This window comes from Dermacentor andersoni, chromosome 7 (assembly GCF_023375885.2).
Source record: "Dermacentor andersoni chromosome 7, qqDerAnde1_hic_scaffold, whole genome shotgun sequence".
NCBI lineage: Eukaryota > Metazoa > Arthropoda > Arachnida > Ixodida > Ixodidae > Dermacentor > Dermacentor andersoni.
This window is the reverse complement of record NC_092820.1, coordinates 29600050-29622010: the sequence shown is the minus strand read 5'-3', so window position 1 is coordinate 29622010 and position 21961 is coordinate 29600050. Positions and strand designations below refer to the sequence as shown.

Genomic DNA, 21961 nt, shown 5'->3' with positions numbered 1-21961 from the left:
GCTGATGTTTTCTTTTGTTTCCTCTTTGTGAATATTTAAGTCTTTTATCTTGGCTGTACCATGTTATGCATAACCTCGACAATACTATTGCTTTGACTAGCAATAAATTTGTAGTGTTTACTTGTACACAAACAGCATCATAAGGTGAATCATTAAAATTGGAGCAAATGTCCATCTTTTATATAGTATGCTGTGCTGCTAATTGACATCAAGAGAAAAAAATGGAGCTGGGAAGGTGATGTAATGCACCGGATAGATAACTGTTAGACCATTAGGGTTACAGAATGGGTACCAAGAGAAGGGAAGTGCAGTCGAGGACGGCAGAAGACTAGGTGGAGCGATGAAATTAGGAAATTCGCAAGTGCTAGTTGGAATCAGTTGGCGCAGGATAGGGGTAATTAGAGATTGCAGGGAGAGGCCTTCGTCCTGCAGTGGACATAAAACAGGCTGATAATGATGATGATGATGATATACAGTATAAAGAGGGTTGTATAGTTTGTGTTTTGTCACCACCTGCTTTAGAGCCACGTTTACGCCGCAACTACTAACAGCTGCAGAGGGAAGGCCTACTCGGTATGACGATGCGCTCAACTCTGTCAGCAGCACTGAAAAATATGCAGCAGAGCTGCCCGTGTCCAACACATTGCATCATCACAATGAGCAACACCAATTACCCTTTGCCGCAACTGCTTCCACAGCCACAGTCAATCGAAGCATGACCTGAGCTGACGTTAGAATGCACAGAATACTTTGTGTCCTCCCACATTCCACAGCAAATCAATGCATGAGGCAATCAACGCAATCAATCTTTGCTGACATTGGGACAATTGCATCTTGGTATACTTATGCAACTTTCAATTAATTGTTTGGGAGCAGTCGAACAGTATTAAAAGCTCCTGTAAAATATTGTTCAAGATGTATTACAAGCAGAAACAGGCTAAAATAGTGATTATATAACTTCATTATCACCGTTAGAGCATACTCATGCTTATAGTAACACTTTGTTGCTGTCCTGCATGACCTTCAAAACTCTGCCAGAAGAGTCTAAAACAACTTGTCAATGGTGCTTTGAATTTTGAACCTACATCATCCTTGGCAAGTGGATATGTAGCAGCGAAATGTCACATACACGAGTCATTATTCGTTAAAAGGTGTTCTGCTTATTGCTGCCACGTTGTAGTGGCAGTAATCAAACACGGCCGAAACTGAGAGATAACAATATAAGTCTTTATCGGGTGAAGATGTCCCCAGAAATACAACCAACCTTGGTATCAAACCGATTGTGCTCAAGTACATGCAAGAATGAACAGCAGTGTATATTTGCACACCATCTGACTAGAAAGGACTCTCTCACAATAAGAATCACCCACAACATTGCGAAAATTTCAGATGCAGTAGGCACATCTTGTACTAGGTGATAACTCTATACCAGCAATAATCCAGCAAAAAACAGCCATTGGCTCACTCACTTAGTCTGCAATCGACTGCAAAGACTCAATTATTAACCCTTTGAGGGTCGATTTTTTTCGCCATATGCAACCGCCCAGGGTCGATTTTTTTGAGTGCGGATCCCAATTCTTCATTGGGACTTAGTTCGAAAAAAATTTTCCGCAATTTTTCTAGGGTGACCCTAAAGTGAGAAAAAAATATTTTGTGTTGGTATATATGTACTCTTCATTCATGAATAACAACAATAAAAAAGGAAATAAACTTATAAGAATAAAAAATTTGATGCATCTTTATACACATAGTTCAAGGCCTTGAAAATGCACACACGAGAATATTTTGCAAGTCTCAAATGTTCCTGCTCTTACACTAATATGTGCGTCCATAGCGTAATCAAACTGCGAAGGTGCACGCACTCAAGAAAACTGTGTGGTTGTGTGCTCATCAAAAAATCAAAAGTGTGATAAACTTCCACTAATCTTCACCTTATCACCAACAAGAGTCAATAAGTTTTTGCGAGTGTCAAAAAAAAAAAAGAAGCAACGGAAACGTATGCACAGTGGCATCCTTCTTATGCTCACCTCTGTGAGCAATAAACGAACGTGACAGAGGCGATCGCACTCTGAGCGATTAGTGACGAGATAGCCATCAGTTAAATGCGAAAACACCCGTGTACTTAGATTTAGGTGTACGTTAAAGATCCCCAGGTGGTCGAAATTTCCGGAGTCCTCCACTACGGCGTGCCTCATAATCAGAAAGTGGTTTTGGCATGTTAAACCCCATAATTTAAAAAAAAAAACATAGCCATCAGTTTTGCAAGTGCAAGAAGCCGAAACCGCGCGCGGAACCAAACCCGAACCGCCGCCCGCCCGCCCACGTGCCAATGCGCGAGCGGTAGTGTATAGACGCGCAGGAGCAAACTAGCGCTAAAACAAACCATGGAACGAAAACCGAGAGAGGGAGGTGCGCGAAAAAAATTCCCTGTATTCCCACATAGTGGCAGCACATGACAGAAAAGAAAAAGTTAGGAAATTGGCACGCTTTTTAAACGTACACACGGCACCGTAAATATATGGCATCGACCATTCTTGGACTTGTTCGCGACGTCCTATATTTACGTCATTGACCCTCGAAGGGTTAACACAACGCTGCTCCCATACCTTAGACAAATGTGCTGGCTAAATATCACATGTGCATTGTGGGCAATTGCACATGACGCGTGTGTGATAACTGTGGTTGAATGGTCAAGCCACATCTGCCACCTTGGCTGTGAACAGTGCTGGCCAACACTCACAGGGTTAATATTCCAGACATGCACAAATGCCCAAGAATGCGTACGGCAGGACTGTTGCTTCGGTAGCTTAATAGGTAGAGTTCTGAATGCGTAATGTGGAAGATGTCGGCTCAGTCCCCCTGCAGCAAGCTGACTTTTCATCCAGTTTCATTTCCCTTCTCCTTGTTATTTCGACACATCAAGAAAACATAACATTTAATTTTCCCCTATGCTTTCCCTGACTAGCTCATGTTTAATATAAATGATAAAAATTCACGCATTGCAGGATCCAGGACAAAATCCTTAATTGCCACGAAAGCAGAGCACATGGCATAGGGTCTGCAGTCCACAATATCACCTATGCAAGCACCGTATCAGTCCAGTCTTTTACAGCCCACATATACTAACTGCGCTGAAATTCTGCCTTTGCAGCGAGCAGCAGTTGCTGCGACGCCTAGCTTATCAGTCCTGTGCGCACCTCGAGAACCCTCTCTCCTTCACACCTATGTGCAACACCAGTAAGGCCACTCCTACTGTGAAAGGCGGCTCGGTGGGAGACAAAAGATGCAAGAACAAAAGGCTTACGGTGATGCCACCTTGAAGTTGCAGCAGTAGCTTAACGCAACACCACGGTTTCTAACGCAGCATTCTCGGACCCAGCAAGTTTTTTATCATTAAAAATGGACTGCATTTCATTCTAAATGAGATTAAGACTGCTCTTAGCAAGCTTCAAGGACTTCTAGCAGGCCACAATGACCCAAATATTTAAAAAACACTTTGTCATCTGTGACATCTCACTGATGTACTGGCTCAGGGGCTGTGGCACAAGGCTTGAAAATTGAACTCCGTTTTTACTTTTAGATATGAGCCCATAACCAAGACATTAACTAGAATAGAGCTTTGAAACAAAGCTCTATCGGTCTAAATTGATTCAGTATTTCTCTTGAGTGTCCCTTTGAAAAAGAAAGTGCAGTACAGTCCCCAACCTTCACTGCATCATGCCACTGCACCCAAGAGGCCCATAAACCAGAAAGCTGGTGAAACAGGTTAAGCAATGCCACCAGATGTTCACTCTCTCCTATATCTAGCTGCAGGAATTTGCACAGAACTCCCCAAGCTTATTTTGCAGAGCCCACTGAAATTCATTAAGTATTACCTGGCGGGAAATCTGGCACCACCGTCTATGCAAGTTTCCTAACTGACAATGTGCCTACATGGGACTACTAGGTTGTGGGTGTGCCAGGCATATTATGGAACATGGCCTGGTTCAAAAGAAGCTCATGCCTGCATAAAGAAGGCTCTCTCGAAATGAAATTTCCATAAATGTTTTTGGCTCACCTATACCACATCTTTCAGTGCAGTTTACTCCCATTTAGTACAAGCAAGAAAACAAAACACACAATTACAACTGACAGGCTGTGAGTGCAGACCTTGTCATCTTTCTTCAGACTATGGCGGCCCACTGTTACCGTTCATGTCTGATAAAACTGTACAACTAAGCAGAAGTCTGCATGTTCCATTAACACTTTTCTCACATAATATTTCACAAAATAGAAAATAAAGAACAACATTCTACATGTGGTTTTAGAACGAATTCAATCTTTGTGAAAGACAGAACACTGTTCACCAGACAAATCTTTAAGGTGTGCTGGCACTCCAAGAAACATGACAATTTGAAAGTATACTACTTCTCGGCATTCCACCATTTCTCAGCATTTTATTTTTCTCTCAACACAACAACAGAACAGTGCCGGTTTTATCCCCTAGATAATGATCAGAAACTCTATGGTAGCACCCATGTCTTTTTTTGATGGTGACAGCACATTCGTGAGGTTCAAACAATTCATCCTGAACAGAGTGTCAACACCCATCTTGGAAGAATACAGAATGTCGCAGGAAAGAACAACAGCAATGACATATAACTGCACAAGTACTAACACTCCCTTCGCTGTATTTTGTCCCACCATGTACTGTCATCATAGAAGATAAACTCTGACCAGCTTCACCAAACAGGAGCCCATTTTTACGTCCAATGCGGCACGACGACCTCGCCCAGCGATTCTCCAGTGGCCCCTGCCATACACCAGCCAACGCCCTCCTGTGCGTGTAAACTTGTCCCACCACAGTAAACCAGTGGCCCTAGCCACTGGTTTACTGTGGTTTACCACTGGTTTAAGCCAGTGGTTTCGACCCTAGCCGCAGTGGCCGCATTTCAATGGGGTCAAAATGCAAAAATACTTAAGCACTAAGACTTAGTTGCACATTAAAGAACTCCAAGAGGTCAAAATGGGCTTCAAGTCTCCACTACAGTTTGCCTTATAACCAGATCATCGTTTCGGCACATAAAATCCCAGACTTCAAGTAAATTTATTTAAATTTATGTATTTCCTCACACCGCCGATTCCTCTGCCTTCCTCGACTGCGACTCTCTTCCAGTAGTCCACATTCTGCAGCTACAACAGAACACTGGTTATCTGCCGCACGCATCACATGACCGGCTTACAATAGCACTATACCCTCAAAGCTATGTAAGCTTCCTGGCCCATGACAAGTCCACTCACCGTGGCTGCAGCGCGTCCAAAGCGCACAATGCCGATGTTGGAGACATCCCACTGGTTGTTGCGCAGTGCCAGATAGGTGGCACCAGTGGTGCCAGCCAGGGCACCCACTTGAAAGAACCGACGCAACATGGCTGGACGCAGCTGGACCCCAAGAAGCAGCCACAAAAGAAAAAGGTAAGAATTAAGTGTCAGGGTAAACTCTTGCAAAACATTGCGACAGCCTACGGCAACGCAGCAAGCAGTGGAATGTGATAGGCACATCGTTAAAGAGGTACTGACACAAAAATATTATGTTCCGCTCTCTTTTTTGTTTGCTTTTGATGCAGTTGTGAACTCCATAATCATGGTACGAAGCCTCAAATCCTTAAGAGAGCTAGAAATAATTACAGCGCCCTTGTGAAACTCAATCAAAACATGCACAAAGTGCAGCATGGCTTCAGATGTTAAAAAGACTATTCACGTCAATGAAAAATGGAGGTGGTAACACAAACTCTTGAGCTCGCCTGTCAGCCCAATGTAATGGTTGAAGCCCAGACAGTGACTGTGTTGCCAAAAGCTGCCTCCTTTCAATTGTGCGCGTGTCGGAAATGCAGGGGAGCCTGCTCTCCCGTCTTGTCCTGTGTAGTGTGGAATGGCACTGGTCTTTAGCAGCAAGGTCATAGTGTGTGTGCATGTGTATATAAGCATCAGTGGTACATGGCAACCCAAGACCACCACATAATTTTGGTGATGTGAATAGTCTCCTTCTTTTACACCACGAAGCCAGACTGCACTTAGTGTCCATTTTGAGCTGGTCATACTGAAAGGTGGCATAATTAATGGTTGCACTCTCAAGGAATTGAGATGCCCTAGTGTAGTTACTGGGTCGACAGTGTTACAAAAAGTCAGGTATAAAATAGCGCAAAAGACAGGGCAGAGTGCAAGATAGGCAAACACCATTGCTAACTTGAGAATAAACGTATACACTGTGAATGTTCCCAGCATCCACGCTATTTTATTGCCCTTGACAATGCACACTTCCGAGGTTAGATGGAGAGATGGCACCACCATTGCTTGGGATTCTTCAAGCTGGCCAAGCGCTTCTGAATCCTTTGCTTCCTCTGTCTCTGCAACACTAGTCATGTTGTATCTGGCCCTCCCTGCTCCCCCCCTCCAGACTCCAGTGTCAACACACTCTGCATTTTGTTCCGACTGGCGTGTAACACCCTGTGCAAAAAGGTTGATCGAAAGACCACGCCTAATCGAAACGGAGCATGGATCCCTAATTTGCTATGGGTGTCTTGAGTGGTTGCCAGTCTGGCGGGTGCCCCACAGTGAATACGGGCTCCTTTGTGTGTGTGCATGACAAGAGGGAGGGCCGCCTTCCACGAACTGTGCGACTCAAGGGGAGACTCCTTTCCGCGAACCAAACTGGACCCACGGGTTGCCACCAGTAGAGGCAAGCACGTACAACGTCACCTAGGAGAGAGGGAGCAGCCACCCATCACCCACCGGACTCAGTACATGTCACGTGACATGAACAAAATCTCGCCTACGATGTAAGCGGCCCCAGAATGCATTTTTATTATTATTCTCTTCTTTTATATCCTTCACCAAACGTCGAATAAACAGTGCAAGTTTCGCACTAGAAATCCTCTCGCCCCTGCCTGGTCACCATGGTCTACCGGATGCCTGCAGCATGCCGACAACGCCACACTACCCAGCAGTAACGCCGGTCAAGGTTTGACTAACTGGTGTCGTAACAAATGGTTGGCAGTGGGGGGATACACTACACTGAAGGCCCCCACTTTGGATGATACCTAAGAGATCGTCTCCTCTTTGTCCTGGTGACAACTTCGGAAGGAAGGTGTCAGGATTCATGACTGCATATGGTGAGTGCACGGCTTTTCTTCACTGAGATATCACTTAGCTTTACATATTTTTTGGGGAAGTACAAGGCAGTGATTTTTCTTTTTCGTTGACGGAAGTTTTGAGTACGTCGAGGTTGTTATAGAGTGAAGAGTTGGCAGCACTAAGGGCAGCCATGAACTTGAAAGCACTAAAGAAGCCGGAGTTGTTTAATTTGGCCAGAGTTTGGCCTCCGAATTGCCGAACCGAAGAGAAAGCTGGAGATTATAGAGGCGATCGAAGCGATCGGGGCAGACGACGACAAACTGAAGGAATGCCTACAGAGCACTGCACATAAGGAGGAAGAGTGTAAGCGCCTAGAAGAAAAAGAAGAGCACGAGCAGGCAGCACGTGAGGCCAAAGAAGAGCGCGACCGTGTTGCACACGACACACTCGAAATGAGGTGCCTAGATATTGAGCTTCTGAAGGCTCAAAATACTGAAATACCTAGCACAGGGGCACGAGAAAGCGAGCACAGAATGACAGACTTGATGGCATCCTGTGCAGTAGGAGGGGACATAGGTCTTTTTCTGGTGCAGTTTGAGCGCGCATGTGAGAAGGCAAAATTTGCGAGAAACAAGTGGCTGCAACGGTTGCTTACGTTGCTGCCACATGAGGTAGTTGATATCATTGCCCACATGGGGAAAGAAGAAGCAGAGGACTTCGATAAAGTCGAAGTGAGTCTGCTTAAAAAGTATATATTATCAGCAGAAGCATTCAGGCGAAAATTCAGGGAGGTCAAGAAGACCAAGAGTGAGTCATACTCAGATTTCGCATACACCTTGGAGGTAAACCTGAAAGAATGGCTCAGAGAAGAGGGTGCACTCGGCGATGCCGAAAAGACAATGCAATGCATTGCATTAGAACAGTTCTTCTGCCAGAAAACATCAAGTATTGGGTTCAAGATCGGCCAGGCGTGGACACTATCACGAGAGCGGCCGATCTCGCTGAGGAGTATGTAACTCGCCATGCGTTTGAAGGCAAAGATGCTCCTAAGAAGGAGATGAATAAATACAGACCTGACAAGCCAGAGCGATGGTCAAAGTCGAGTTAGTATAAATCCAAGGAAAGGTCAGATTCAATGAAAAATAGGGACGAGAACAGCAAGAGAAAGGAGGAGTCACCCGTACAGAGGGCAGAAAGGCAAAAGAAAAAAGCTTTCAAGGCAAAGAAACCAGTAGTTTGCTACAACTGCCAGCAAACGGGGCATATCCCCGTGGGGTGCAAAAATAGCAAAATAGTGTTGATGTCACTAAGTAGTAACGAGGAAAATCTGAAATTGCTAGAACCATACATTCGAGACCTCATGGTAAAAGGCAAACCGTGTCAGGTGCTTCGCGACTCGGCAGTCACAGGGTAGAGGAAGGCCAGTTGACGGGAGAATGTGCTTGGATAAGGCAAGCCGTGGAAACCTTCAGTGTTAGTCTCCCTGTGGCAAAGATTCGCGTCGAAGGCCCTTTTGGAGTACTGGACACTGAAGCCGCCGTCTCCGCACCTCTCCCACCGCAGTATCGATATTTTTTTTCTAACAAATCCGAGGATTTGCTGCGACGCAGGGGTATCGGGTTTAGTGAGGTGAAGGGCGCTCGCGGTCAAGGCAGAGTATGAATGTCCAGTGGTGGAGGAAACAGGTTTGATGGAGGATTCGTCAACCAGCACCAAACAGGACAGCCCTATAGAGGATATTGCAGAAAGTACACTAACTAATGAAGAGGTCAGGAAAGCGCCGCAGCCTGAAATGCCTTGAGAGGAAGAATGCAGAAGTTATTGAAGGTAAGCCCTGCCACATTTATTGCGGAACAGGAAAAAGATTCCACCTTGCAGAACCTAATGCCAGACGCAAAAGGTGTGGCCAAGCAGAACATAAAGTTCCTCAAGAGGGGAGCCATCCTCTATAGAAAGTACGCCAGTCGAAAGGGGGTGCAATTCGACCAACTCGTGGTGCCGTATCCCAATCGTAAGCAGCTCCTGCATCTGGTCCACGGGGGCTTTTGGACAGGACAACTGGGCACTCGGAAAACAAAGGACCGCTTACTGCAGGAATTTTACTGGCCCGGCTGCTTTCGGGAAGTGGAAGCATTCGTGAGAAGCTGTGACACATGTCAGCGCATAGACAAGCCTGGAGATAAGGCTAAAGCGCCAATGAGACTTGTTCCCATTATTATGGAGCCGTTTCACAGGCTCATAATAAACACAGTAGGACCACTTCCTGCAACGCAGCCCGGCTATCGGCTTATTCTCACTGTACTATGCCCTGCAATGAAATTCCCAGAGGCAGTGCCCCTCAAAGAACTAAGCTCGGTGGAGATCATCAATGCGCTTCTGCCTATCTTCGCGCGAGTGGGGTTTCCCGCAGAAATCCAGTCAGATCAAGGATCCGTCTCTACGAGTGCACTGACCTCGACGTTTCTCGAAATGTGTGGCATTAAAATTATTCATAGCTCAGTGTACCACCTGCAGTCAAACATGGTACAGAAAGTCCACTCAGTCATGAAACGGCTTTTGCGAGCCCTTTGTTATGAGCACAAACCCGATTGGGAGGTTTGCTTCCCTGCAGCAATGTTCTCGCTTCGAACTGCACTGCACGAGCCAACAGGTTTTTCACCTTCGGAGCTCGTTTACGGCCGCTGCCTTCGGTCCTCTCTTCGCATTGTTCGAGAAGTCTGGGAAGGCCGGGCAAGCAAAACCTTCGGTTGTGGCATACATGCTAGAGCTGTTAGACCGACTGCACACATTTCAAGAATTGGCAGGGCAGGAAAGGTGCAAGGCCCAAAGCAATGCTAAGCATTATTATTACAGGACAGCTCGAATGCAACGCTTTGAAGTTGGGGAAAAGGTAATGATTCTGAAACCTTCATTGAAAAACAAACTACAGGTTCAATGGGAAGGACCGTTTGACATAATTAAGAAATTATCTTATACAAACTACCTACTCATGGTACCGGGAAAACGAAGGACACCACAAGTGTACCACAGCAATCTAGTTAAACCCTACGAGCAGAGGGAGGCCATTGTGAACATGTCCGTTAACCAACCTGAGGAGACGCCTGTCGACTTTCCGGAGTTAACATCAATAACGGGGGCAAAACACATTCACGAGACCATTGACAAGCTAGTAGAGCAAGCGGGGTTGAATTCCAATCAAAGGGCTGAACTGAGGGAACTCGTGTTTGGATTTAAAGGCGTATTTTCGGACACACCAGACAGGACTACTGCGATCGTTCACGATATCGAGTTAACTTCATCGAACCCAGTACGTTCCAAAGCTTATCAAGTTTCACCTTTTCAACGTGAAGTCATGGCCGCTGAAATAAACAAGATGTTAGAGCTGGGTGTAATCGAGCCAGGAGAGAGTGATTATACTTCACCTCTTATCTTGGCCGAGGTACCTAGAAAGGAGCCAAGACCGTGTATCGACTACCGCAGGCTCAATTTAATCACGAAGGACCAGACATATCCCATACCGCACATTGAGGAAAGGCTTGAGAGAGTGAGCAGTGCTAATTTCATCTCTACACTCGATTTAGTCAGAGGGTACTGACAGGTTCCGTTGACCGAGAGGGCAAGCTGGCTTGCGGCGTTTATTTCCCCAATGGGAACCTTTTGGCCGTAAGTCCCGAGCTTTGGTTTCAAGAATGCTCCCTATTGTTTCTCTAGCCTTATGGACCATGTGCTACGAGGAATGGAGGACTTTGCACTTCAGTATCTCGATGACACAGCAATCTTTTTTTCATCATGGGCGGACCATATGCAACACCTGCGAACCGTGTTTTGTCGTCACGAGAGGCCAACTTAACTACAGGTTCCCTAGTGCCAATTGAGGCTCGCGGAGGTAGCTTATCTAGGTTATGTAATAGGGCAAGGCCATTGTCGGCCTTCAGAGGTGAAACTGCCTGCAACAGACAACTTCCCACAACCACGCACCAAGCGGGACATCAGGTCATTTCTTGGTTTGGAAGGTTATCACCAAAGATATGTCCCGCGTTATTCTGAGATTGCAAGTTCTTTAACAGATGCTCTCAGAAAAACAGAAGCACAAACAGTAAAGTGGGATGACGCAAAAGAAAAGGCTTTTAGTATGCTGAAGAAAGCACTAACGAGTCGGTCAGTGTTGAACGCACCCGACTACTCTAAGCCATTCATTCTTCAATGTGATGCCAGCGACCGGGGTATGGGGGTGGTGTTTTGTCAAAAAAGAGAGGACGAAAATTAACACCCCGTACCGTACGCCAGTGGAAAGCTTTCAGTTCGTGAGGAAGCATACAGTGCAGAAGCTAGCTTGCTGGTTGCTAGATTGCTGGTTCAAGGTTTACCATAGAGACGGACCACTGTCCCCTCCCATGGCTGCAGTCCATGTCTACAAAAAATGGCCATCTTTTCCACTGGAGCTTGGCTCTTCAAAAGTACACCTTCGATATTCACTACAAGAAGGGTAAACTTAATGGCAATGCCGACGGTCTGAGTCATTGCCCCTAGAGTAGCGAAAGCCTCATGCTCACTCTGGTTTCCGTATCATTTTTACGTTGGTATTTTTTTTTCATACATATTTTTTTTATTATTGCGAAGTTGTAGTTTATTGTTAGCTGATTTTAGTAACCACGTCTTAACCCTTTCAAGAAATGGCTGTTTTTAGTGTTTAGGAGGGAAGGACATGCGAAAGGGATGGGAAAGCAGTAGCGGGTTTTCTTTCTTTTTTTTTGTAAAGCCTGGTGTGTTTTGGGGAAGGGTGGCCTTGTGCTCGCTTGCTTTGTGGTTGTGGGTGCAGCACTGTTCTGGAGTGATTGCTTGCCCAAACAGGAGATGAAAAGTTGCGAGACCAGTTTGCAAGTCCCGTTTCACCGGATTGGACCAGGGAGAAAAGGCATACAAGAGCGCCACGAGGACTGATGAACGACTTCAGGGAATCTACAGGCTACGAACCAAGGGTTCGTCACCGCGGAGGGAAATTCCGCTGCTGAAACGCCGATCTCTCGCCCAGTGGCTGCTGGGCCCTACGCATCGGGATCTTCCTCCCCCGCCGGAGATGCTGTTCCGATTGGCGTGTAACACCCTGTGCAACAAGGATGATCGAAAGACCATGCCTAATCAAAACGGAGCATGGATCCCTAATTTGCTATGGATGTCTCGAGTGGTTGCCAGTCTGGCGGGCGCCCCACAGTGAATACGGGCCGCTTTGTGTGTGTGCATGACAAGAGGGAGGGCCGCCTTCCACAAACTGTGCGACTCAAGGGGAGACTCCTTTCCACGAACCAAACTGGACACACGGGTTGCCGCCAGTGGAGGCAAGCACGTGCAACGTCGCCTAGGAAAGAGGGAGCAGCCGCCCATCACCCACCGGACTCAGTACATGTCACGAGACGTTGATGTGAATAAAATCTCGCCTACGATGTAAGCGGCCCCGGAATGCATTTTTATTATTATTCTCTTCTTTTATATCCTTCACCAAACACGGAATAAACAGTGCAAGTTTCGCACTAGAAATCCTCTCGCCCCTGCCTGGTCACCATGGTCTACCGCATGCCTGCAGCCTGCCGACAATGCCACGCTACCCAGCAGTAACGCCGGTCAAGGTTTGAGTAACCAGCCTCGCAACAATTCCTATATCACCATGTAGCGACAACTGTTCCTATACCCCAGTGCTTAACAAATCCAATTTAACCCTGTTTAACGAATGTTCCATCAGCCGTTAAACAAGGCATAACAAAACAGACAGCTATAAAGTAAATAAATTAAAGTGAGACAAAGATTTTCAGTCAGTACTTCTTTAAGGCAGGAAGACAGCAGTATGAAAACATGCGTGGAAACAATGCCAAAAAAAAAAAAAATGTTGCAAAACGTTCTTCAATGTTGTACTTACACATTTCCTGTCACTTTTTTTGTGCTGGGAGAAACTCCGAACCCTCTAAACCATAGAAAAGGTACTGGCAAATGTCACACTAAACAACTTGCTGCGACACCCATTTCCGAGATCCCATTTCATCTTCCGTACCCATCAGGTGCCATTGTAATCGCTGCAGAAGCCACGTGTGCACAGCCCTGAACAAGCGTGCGCAGCAGTCTTCTTTTCCATTTTTTTTAATGAGCAACATGATCATATCTAGCCTTAGTGCAAGACGATGAAAGCCAATTTTGCTCCGTGTCATGATGTCACAATAATGTCGATGTCAGGTATGACGTTACAAGATAAAATTTAGTATGCACCAGACTAAAGCATCTCATGTTTCCCAACGCACACACGAAGAGAAAGCTGTAGCTCGCAAGCTCCTATCTAAATGAGAGGGAAACAAGAAAATTGATTTTCTGGACAACCACTGTACCTATACTGGGGTTTGTTGCATTTAAAAGGAAAAGTTAAGACTCTAGTAATTGTAGAAATTTCATTTTCAATTTGTGCCATATATACTTTATAGAAAACTTCTTGAAAATTTCAAACTTTCAGAAAACTCAAGTATCAAATTTACAAATCTGAAACTCAACAATAAAAACCGACATCAGAATTCTGTAATCTCCACCTAACTGTACAAAAAGGCAGATGAAATCCATGCATTATATACCTATTCAAAGTATAACTCTAATTTGTCATACTTTTGCAAAACCCTCGTAAACATTGGAACCATATCACGCAAGCTGTCAATCAACGTATCACATTAGTGTACTTTGCATGCTCTAACAGATGCAGAATGGTGAAAGCTCTTTTCGCTCAGAGTACTTGTATTTTTTTCTCAACATCAATTTTCAGGCATTTTCATATAACAATTGAAGTTTTAAGTCTAAGTTCTGGTTCCTAGATTTGCTAATAGCTAGCTTCCTCTCTCAAATTCAAAGCAGTTCAGCAGTCATCTCATTAAAGATTTCTGCGTTTACACGTGTTTGTTTGAATGGGAAAATTGGAGTTAGCCCTAAAACTTCCTTTTAAGTGTCCTCCCTCCATGTACAAGAAACGTGTAATCTTGTTGTTACAACTTGGATAATATGTGCCACAATTCCTTTAATAAAGGACACCTTGCAGACCATTCACAAAAGGTTTTTGGACAGTCAGCTTTCAGTGATTCCAAACTGGGATGACTTCAAGTTCCAGTTCATCCAAGGATATCATGAAAGTTTGGCTGGCTGGACACATTTTCAATGCATCTTCAAGCCACCCAGTGCAGACAATGCTTTGACAGCTGATTTGGTAAATTAATAATTTCTGGTTTATTGGGGTAGTGCAGGCAAAAATAGCTGGCAGGAGGCCATCCAAGACGACTGAGTACTAATGTGAACGTACTCATGCAGTGAACTTGGGCCACATTGGAGCCACATTGCCAAAGCCAGCGATTTGCAGTGTGGGAGGTATTGTTAGTTTAAAAGGCCATTCGTGGATGCAGAGGAAGTCAATATACGCTGGACAAGGTTAACAATAATGTTACGTGTGGCTGATGCACAAGGCTATTTACAATATATTTACACGCAGGCAAACAACAGTGGCCAAGATGGTGGCCCTATATCAATTGGGGCCCCATAGTCTTCCTCCCCTTCAGTCCAGCCACACTGTGGCGGCTGTTCTGTATCATCACCCCCGGCAGCACCTTCCCAGTACTTAAGCCACACATCCGTGTTGAAAGGTGTGTGGTAGAGCTTTAGTCTCGCTATGTGAACGATGTCAATTGTTGCTGACAGTGATGAGGGGTCGGCGAGGATTTCATATGCGACATCGCTCACTTGTTGCACCACATGATATGGACCAGTGTAACACGACAGCAGCTTGTCAGCAAGACCCACACGGTGGATGGGTGACTACAGAAGCACCAGAGAACCCGGAGAAAAGTGCACGTCACGATGGTGGCAATCATAGAGGCGTCTCTGATGTGCCTGTGAGGCCTCCAGATGGGTGCGGGCGAGCTGTCGCGTGTGGTTCACGCGAGCAATCGCGTCGTGGGCATATTCAGTGTGCAGAATGTGCGGGTAAGGGCAGCAAGGTGTCCAAAGGCAATGCGGGTTCTCGGCTGTATAGGAGTTAGAATGGTGAATAGCCCGCGGTGTCGTGATGCAATGATATATATGCAAACGTCACATATGGTAAATAAAAATCCCAGTGGTGCTGGTCAGCCACAACGTACTTCGAAAGCATGCCAGTGATGGCCCTGTTGAGGCACTCCGTGAGGCCGTTGGTCTGTGGGTGGTATGATGTGCTGAATTTGTGCTTTGTCGAGCAGGAGTGGAGGATGTCTTCGACGACTGCTGAGAGAAGCTACGGCCACGGTCAGTTAGTAATGGGCATGAAGGTATAATGCACAAGGCTATTTAGAATATATTTACACGTAGGCCTACAGTGGCCAAGGTGGCCACCCTATACCAATTGGGACCAGGTCGTCTTCCTCCTCTTCAATCCAGCCACACTGTGCTGGCTGTTCTGTATCAATATTCAGTTTCAGTTTATTATTTACATACAATGAATGGGAAAGAGACAATATACAGACGAGGGTCCCAAAGTCAAGGACTGCAACGGGACCCTCAGTTAATAATAATAGAGAGACATATGAAAGGTGAGCAAGCTAGGTAAAAAAAACACAATCATGAAAATACATCGAAAAATTAAATAAACGAAAACAATTGTCAATATGCAAGCCTATAGCGCATAAAAAAACTGTCAATACATACAAATGGCAAATGTAGTGTAATGAATGATGTAAACTGATATATATGTAAAAGGGCTTAAGGGCATGACTGAATGCATCAAAGGATGAAGATTTAATGGTGTTGGGTAAACCATTCTACAGTTTTCTAGCAGTGAATGATGGTGCCATTTTTTCATAGCTGGAACCATGATCAGTAGAAAATTGGGGTTACATGCAAACCAGGTAGTATTATTATTGATGAGGTACCTGGAATCAATGAATTCATATGAAAGCTGTTCAGTAAGTAGGTAACTTATAAAACATAATTATTAGATGATAGTTGAACAGGTTCATTACAACAAGAATGTTATTTTCACGAAGTAATAGAGCAGCACTCGTGAAAAACCCACTGTTAGTGATAATGCGTATTGCTTGGTTTTGTAAGTGCTCAATAGATGAGATATGACAGTAATATGCGTTTCCCCAGGAAACAATGCTGTAATTAATGTGACTGTGAATCAAAGCAAACTATAATGCTAACAACGCATCTTTGGAAAAATATGCTCTTGATTTGATTAATGCTCTAATACCGATGGTACACTTTTGCTTACTGAAGGCAATGTGTTGAGAAAACTTAAGATTAGAATCTAATTTGATGCCCAAAAATGATACACAGTCGGAGGCGGGAATGTGATAACTATCTAGAGTTATCTCAGGCATGCCAGGTAGTATTCTTTGGTTAGAACGGAAAATCACGAATTGAGTTTGGTACGATTGATAATTAAATAATTGGAAGAACACCATGCAACAATATGTTCAAGCTCATAGTTTAGTTTAAGGATTAAGGTTGTTAAAAATTAGTCACAACAAGGAGATAGTAGTATCGTCTGCATAAGTACACAATGTGCAGATTTATGACACGTGGGTAAATCACTAATATAAATGGAGAATTGTAAGGGACCCAGTATGGAGCCTTGTGGTACACCTTGATTAATAACTTTAGTATCGAAATAAGTACTTCCAGAAAAAACAGTTCTCCATCATGCAGGTAACTTTTCAGGAGCTTCAGTACTGGACCGGTAATTCCCAGGGCCTCTAGCTTCGTAAAAAAGTATGTTAAGACTAATCGTATCAAAAGCTTTAGTGAAGTCCAAAAATACCGAGCCAATGGAGTCACCCGTATCAATCGAGTGACGAATGTAGTCGGTTAGGGATAGTATAGCTAAGTTCGTCAAACTGCCAGCGTGAAAACCAAATGGAGAAGATTGCAACAAAGTAAATTTGTTAAAGTAAATATTTAGGCGCTGACAAAATAACTTCACAACTTTACTAACTGACGAGAGAATAGAAATAAGAGGATAGTTAAACACCTCTGTTTTATCACCTTTTTTATGTACAGGAATAATCTTAGCCCTTTCAAGCAAAGTGTGAAAAATACCACATCTAAAAATATTAATTATAATGCAATGTGTATCAGCAATAAGTGGTGCAACAAGTTTTAGATGAAATACAGAACTGTTATCTGAGCCAGGGTTAGTATTCTTTAGAGCTAATACCACAGAGCTAACCTCATCTACTGTTACGGGAAAGAGTAAAAAATAATGATTGCAGCAATAAATGGTATAAGTAGTGGTCATACGACGACTGCTGTATATGCTATAGAAGTATATCACTGAAACTATTTGCTATGCTAGAAGAATCAGTAATTACTGTTGTTCATGAGTGTGTTGAGAAGTTGCCATTGTTTTTTGGGATTGTTGTGTTTTGCAAATTCATTTTCATAATAGTACCGTCATTTAGACTTCTTTAGCAAGTTATTAAGAATGTTACAACAATTTTTATGATGTGCCACCAAGTGTACATTAAAAGGTTTCCTTTTAGTCTTTTTGTATAGGTTTTCTTTTCTCATCGTAGTCGGCAAACCTTTTGTCACCCAAGGATTACTAGGAAACAAAATGTTTCCTGCATCTAACTGTAGTTTTGTTAGCACGAATGGTTTCTAGAAAGATGGAACAAAAATTTTTAAGAGCTTGAACGGGATCATGCAGGGAGTTAATTACAGACCAATAAGTATTTGTTATAGTGTTCACTATCTCGGTCAAAATTGGTGGGAAGGTAGCAAGGCTCTGACGGAGGTATTTCGGCCTGAAAAGAGATGAATATTGGAAAATGGTCTGTGATCTGAGTATGACACCAGAGTTTGGAGTTGGTACGATGTTAGAGCATGGTCAAGAAGCTTGTTGTTACCATGAGTAGAACACATAGTAATATATCATCAATATACTGCACTATGTGTTCACTTCAGAGAAGGTTTGATTTTTTTAATGTTTAGTTGATATTTGTAGAACGTTAGTGCACACATTCTGACACTTTTGTGCCTTGAGGCAGTGTTGTAGGTGCATTTGCAATGTCAGCTGCACCGAACCTATGGAAATAAAATGTCACAGCAATGCAAAATATGCAGTGCAAAAATTTTTTTTAAAGAAAGAAATGACAGCAGGTGAAAGTGTTGGTGTGAAAAGTGCTCTGCTGCTCTCAAAATGCCCGAGTGCTACAAGATTTTCCACACAAAAATGAGTGAATTCTTAATTGTAAATGAAACTGACATGTTCACATTTCATTTATTACTGTAAGCACTATAAATGAATGTGTAGAAGTTTGCATAGCACCTGTATGTGGCAAATAAAATCGAAATGGAGGGCCACACGGCGCATACAGTTTTTGGTAGCCAATGGATTAAAGGCCAAATGCAACGAAATGTTTGGACTTCATGAAAAGCCCAGTTTCATGGAGCGACCAAATAAAGCAGTCTCCATGTAAAATTTTACGTTTGAAATACAAATGGATGCGTAACAAAAAGTTAGCAAAAGCAACCATTTTTGATACTGAGATGAGCACAGCGAGATGGAGACACCCTCCCAAGCACTGACTTCTAACTAAACTTTATTTTCACGAAACACACATATATACAAACGCTAATGTGGTACCGAAACTGAATGCATGGCTCTTCGACATGGCACCCGAGATTGCGAAATGAACGTTGGGGTGTTTGCGACTGTGTGCACTGATAATGTGGACCTCATCTGTTTAAAACCATCATGATTTCAGAACCACTGCTCCAGAATATAAATCTTGCTGCACATCTGCCTGCAAGACAACAAAGTGAAGATGGCAACAGAACACCGTTAGATCAGTTACCATGAAGAAAAAGAAATCTGCCAATTCTCATGCTTTTCTTTCCGTGGTAGCTGCATGATTCGACTTCCGCTGCCACGTTCCCTTCAGTGGCTTGCAGGCGCATGCACAGTAGAATGTTCATATTAAACTCAATTTCAGAATAAATATTCAGTTGAGTTGCTCACTTTCACCAACACAGTGTTAGCTTTAACCACATTGACAGCTTGGTTGGATCGCGACAGGAAAGATGAACTAAATTTACACTAGGCTACAAAGCCTTACCTAGGCCAGAAGAGTCAGTTCCTTTCAGGCAAAATAGCCATCAATGTGCATCTCCAAGCTGGGTTGTAGCATAGGCAGGTGAGGGCACGAGCACAGCACAATAGGTTAAAGACAAAAACCTGCGCTTAAACTGCTATCTGAAACGTAAACTTGCCCTCTGTTTGTTGTACTGCATTGAAAATAAACACTGACAGCCTCAGAGGGAGCAGAAGCCAAAGGTGCACAGCCTGCAATGGTCTAGCTCACTACAACGTGGAACCAATGCTTAGCATAGTCTGCTCTCACAGGAAACCACTGTCCGAAACACACCAAATGTTTCAAACATGCCATGACAACATGTCAGTCAAGCCAAATTTGTCATCAACAGTATAATGCAGTATCTGGTTCAGCTGAGAGCTTAGAATAAATGACAGTGCAATTCGCAGCCTTGACATAGCCCTACTTTTTTTTTTTTTTCCATAGACAGTGAAAAAATTGTAGGGCAACGTCAGATGAAGCACATGAAAGAGACAGAAAATTACAGTGGTGTCATTTCTTTCTTTTTGTGCTTTGCCCAGTTCAACGGGTCGCTTCCTTTTTTTAAAACACGTCTGGTCTCATTCTTCAATGCATGTTAATGTTGGTTTGATGCACTGTCACCCCAAGAAAATATGCTTCTTAAAATGAGTCTGCTCGTACATGCAGATGTGAAGCTTTATTCAAAGTGTAGCAGTTTTACAGTACACTTTAGGAGAAAGGCAAAATACCTGAGTCGTAGCATTTGACAGAAATCAGTCGTAGCATTTGACAGAAAGCAGCAAGGACACCCCACAACACAGCGAACATCAGTTTCACATTGGGAAAACAAGCACTGAATAACAATGTGTAACACTTATACCTACATGACACTTGCACTGAATACGTATACTACTTTTTACTACATTGCAACCACTCTCTTTGCAAGCCCTAAAAGAAGTGCTCTGGTAGATATGATCTTCAATGTTTGTTAGTGTTAAGAAAACGTATAAGTGAAATTCAAGCCTTAGTTCGTTCTTATCTGTGGTGTTCTTTGAGAGACACACCTCAACTTTTAATTGGTTTGTGTGTGTGATTTTCAGTTTGAAACAATTTTGCCTTTATTATAGCTGCATGACATGACTCTATTGCATATCGAACGGCTATTAGTGTTATATTCATTATACATAGAGAATTAAAATGTGTGGCAGTGCTCTCGGAATACGGTATGTAATTGGCGACAGTGCTTATTGCACTCTTTTGAAGGATAAAGAGTGAATTCAAGTTTGTGTCACTCTAATGAGCCCAGGCCCACAAAGAGCAATGTAAATGAGATTAAATGAGCGTAAAGCTGTTTTTTTAGCCATAGAGGAAGGAGACACTTAAATTTTTTATTATCGCGACAGGTCGAGAAATTTTTGAGTGGCTATTTCTAACGTGTTCGGTCCATGAAAGTTGTTCACAGATAGTGACACCAAGGAATTCGGCCGATGAGACACGTTCAATTACGTTGCCCGAGATAGTGACGTCGAGATTATTGCTAACGTGTTGTTTTTGTTTTTAGGCATGAAGAACATACACTTTGTCTTCCTAACACTTAGTTGCAGCCTATTTGCACCGAGCCACATTTCCAATTCATTTAACCATGCATTCCCTTTTTGTTATAAGATTCGCACTGTACCCGGTAAAATATACGTTGGCTTCGTCTGCGTATAATACAATTCTGGCGTATTCGGAATGTTCATTAGATCGTTTATGAACAAAAGAAACAGTGCGGGCCCCAAGATTGCGCCCTGCCATACACCAACGTAGACGGATTTGAAATGTGAAGAAAAACATTTAATTGTGTGCACTGCAATCTGGAGGTTAAGTAATTATAGTGAATAGCGACTGTGGTGTTCCTCTGGATTCTGGAATTACGCTGTTTGCTTTGCCGGCTGGGTGCAAAGAGCTTGAAATTGTGCAGAAAGGCCCGGCGCGACAAGTGATGTTACTCGGGTAAATTAATTTAGATATACACTAAATGAAATATATGTATTAAATGCTTTTCAGCCGCTGAACGAAAGGTTCCTATGAAACACCGAACTCACATGCAGTAGCGCGATTCGCGCAACGCGAGAGCCGATCACGCGGTTTTTCGTTTTCTCAGTGGAATATAATCAAAACAGCGCGCTTGTCGACTGCTGTATATCTCGCAGGCTCGAGGAATGCAAGCACACTTACAGAAAAAAAATCCGACGAGCGAGTCCTTGTTATCCACCAAGCAGGAGAGTTCAGCAACCAACAACGCGGCTTCGGCGACACGTACAGTACTTAGCGCTCCTCGGCTGATCCCAGGGGATGCAGCTGACACTCCATCATCACTCGTGTCCAAGTTTCGGAATTCGCACCACGCCGACAGAGCGACGAACTAACGTGAGTCGGAAACACCCGGCGTACTAAGCGAAAGCAGGAAAACTAGTTTTGCGACTAGCCGAAACACCAGCGGGTAATTTGCATGAGCTAGAACTGTATAAGAGGAAAAGGCGAACTACTGTACCGACGCACACTCCAAATGCGGCTGTCCGCGACATCGCAACAACTCCGGGAAACTTCTCGATGCTCTACGCCATCGCCGCGGGCAACTGCGGGCACGGATGCACAGAACACCTACGGATGGCCGCGGGCAGCGAAGACGACTGAAGAAGAACTGAAGTTTAGGTAGTTTCGAGTGTTACCGAAGAAAATAAAAGAAAATAAATTAT

The 21961-nt window shown here is 43.9% G+C and overlaps 1 protein-coding gene across 3 annotated transcripts in view; it reads right to left on the bottom strand.

Annotated features, from left to right (window-relative positions):
• The window catches only part of Adck1 (aarF domain containing kinase 1), a 119663-nt gene extending 97788 nt beyond the window's left edge, over positions 1-21875 (bottom strand). The window contains exons 1-3 of one of the 3 annotated variants that reach the window (XM_055073115.2): positions 21441-21875; positions 15267-15397; positions 5281-5421 (exon numbers count right to left, since the gene is read on the bottom strand). In XM_055073115.2, coding sequence (XP_054929090.1) covers positions 5281-5409 — 129 coding nt within the window. In that variant the 5' untranslated portion in view covers positions 5410-5421; positions 15267-15397; positions 21441-21875. The remainder of the gene's footprint in view (positions 1-5280; positions 5422-15266; positions 15398-21440) is intronic. The other 2 variants (XM_055073116.2, XM_050182231.3) reach the window with 2 other exon arrangements.
• Between the last annotated feature and the right edge of the window lie 86 nt (positions 21876-21961).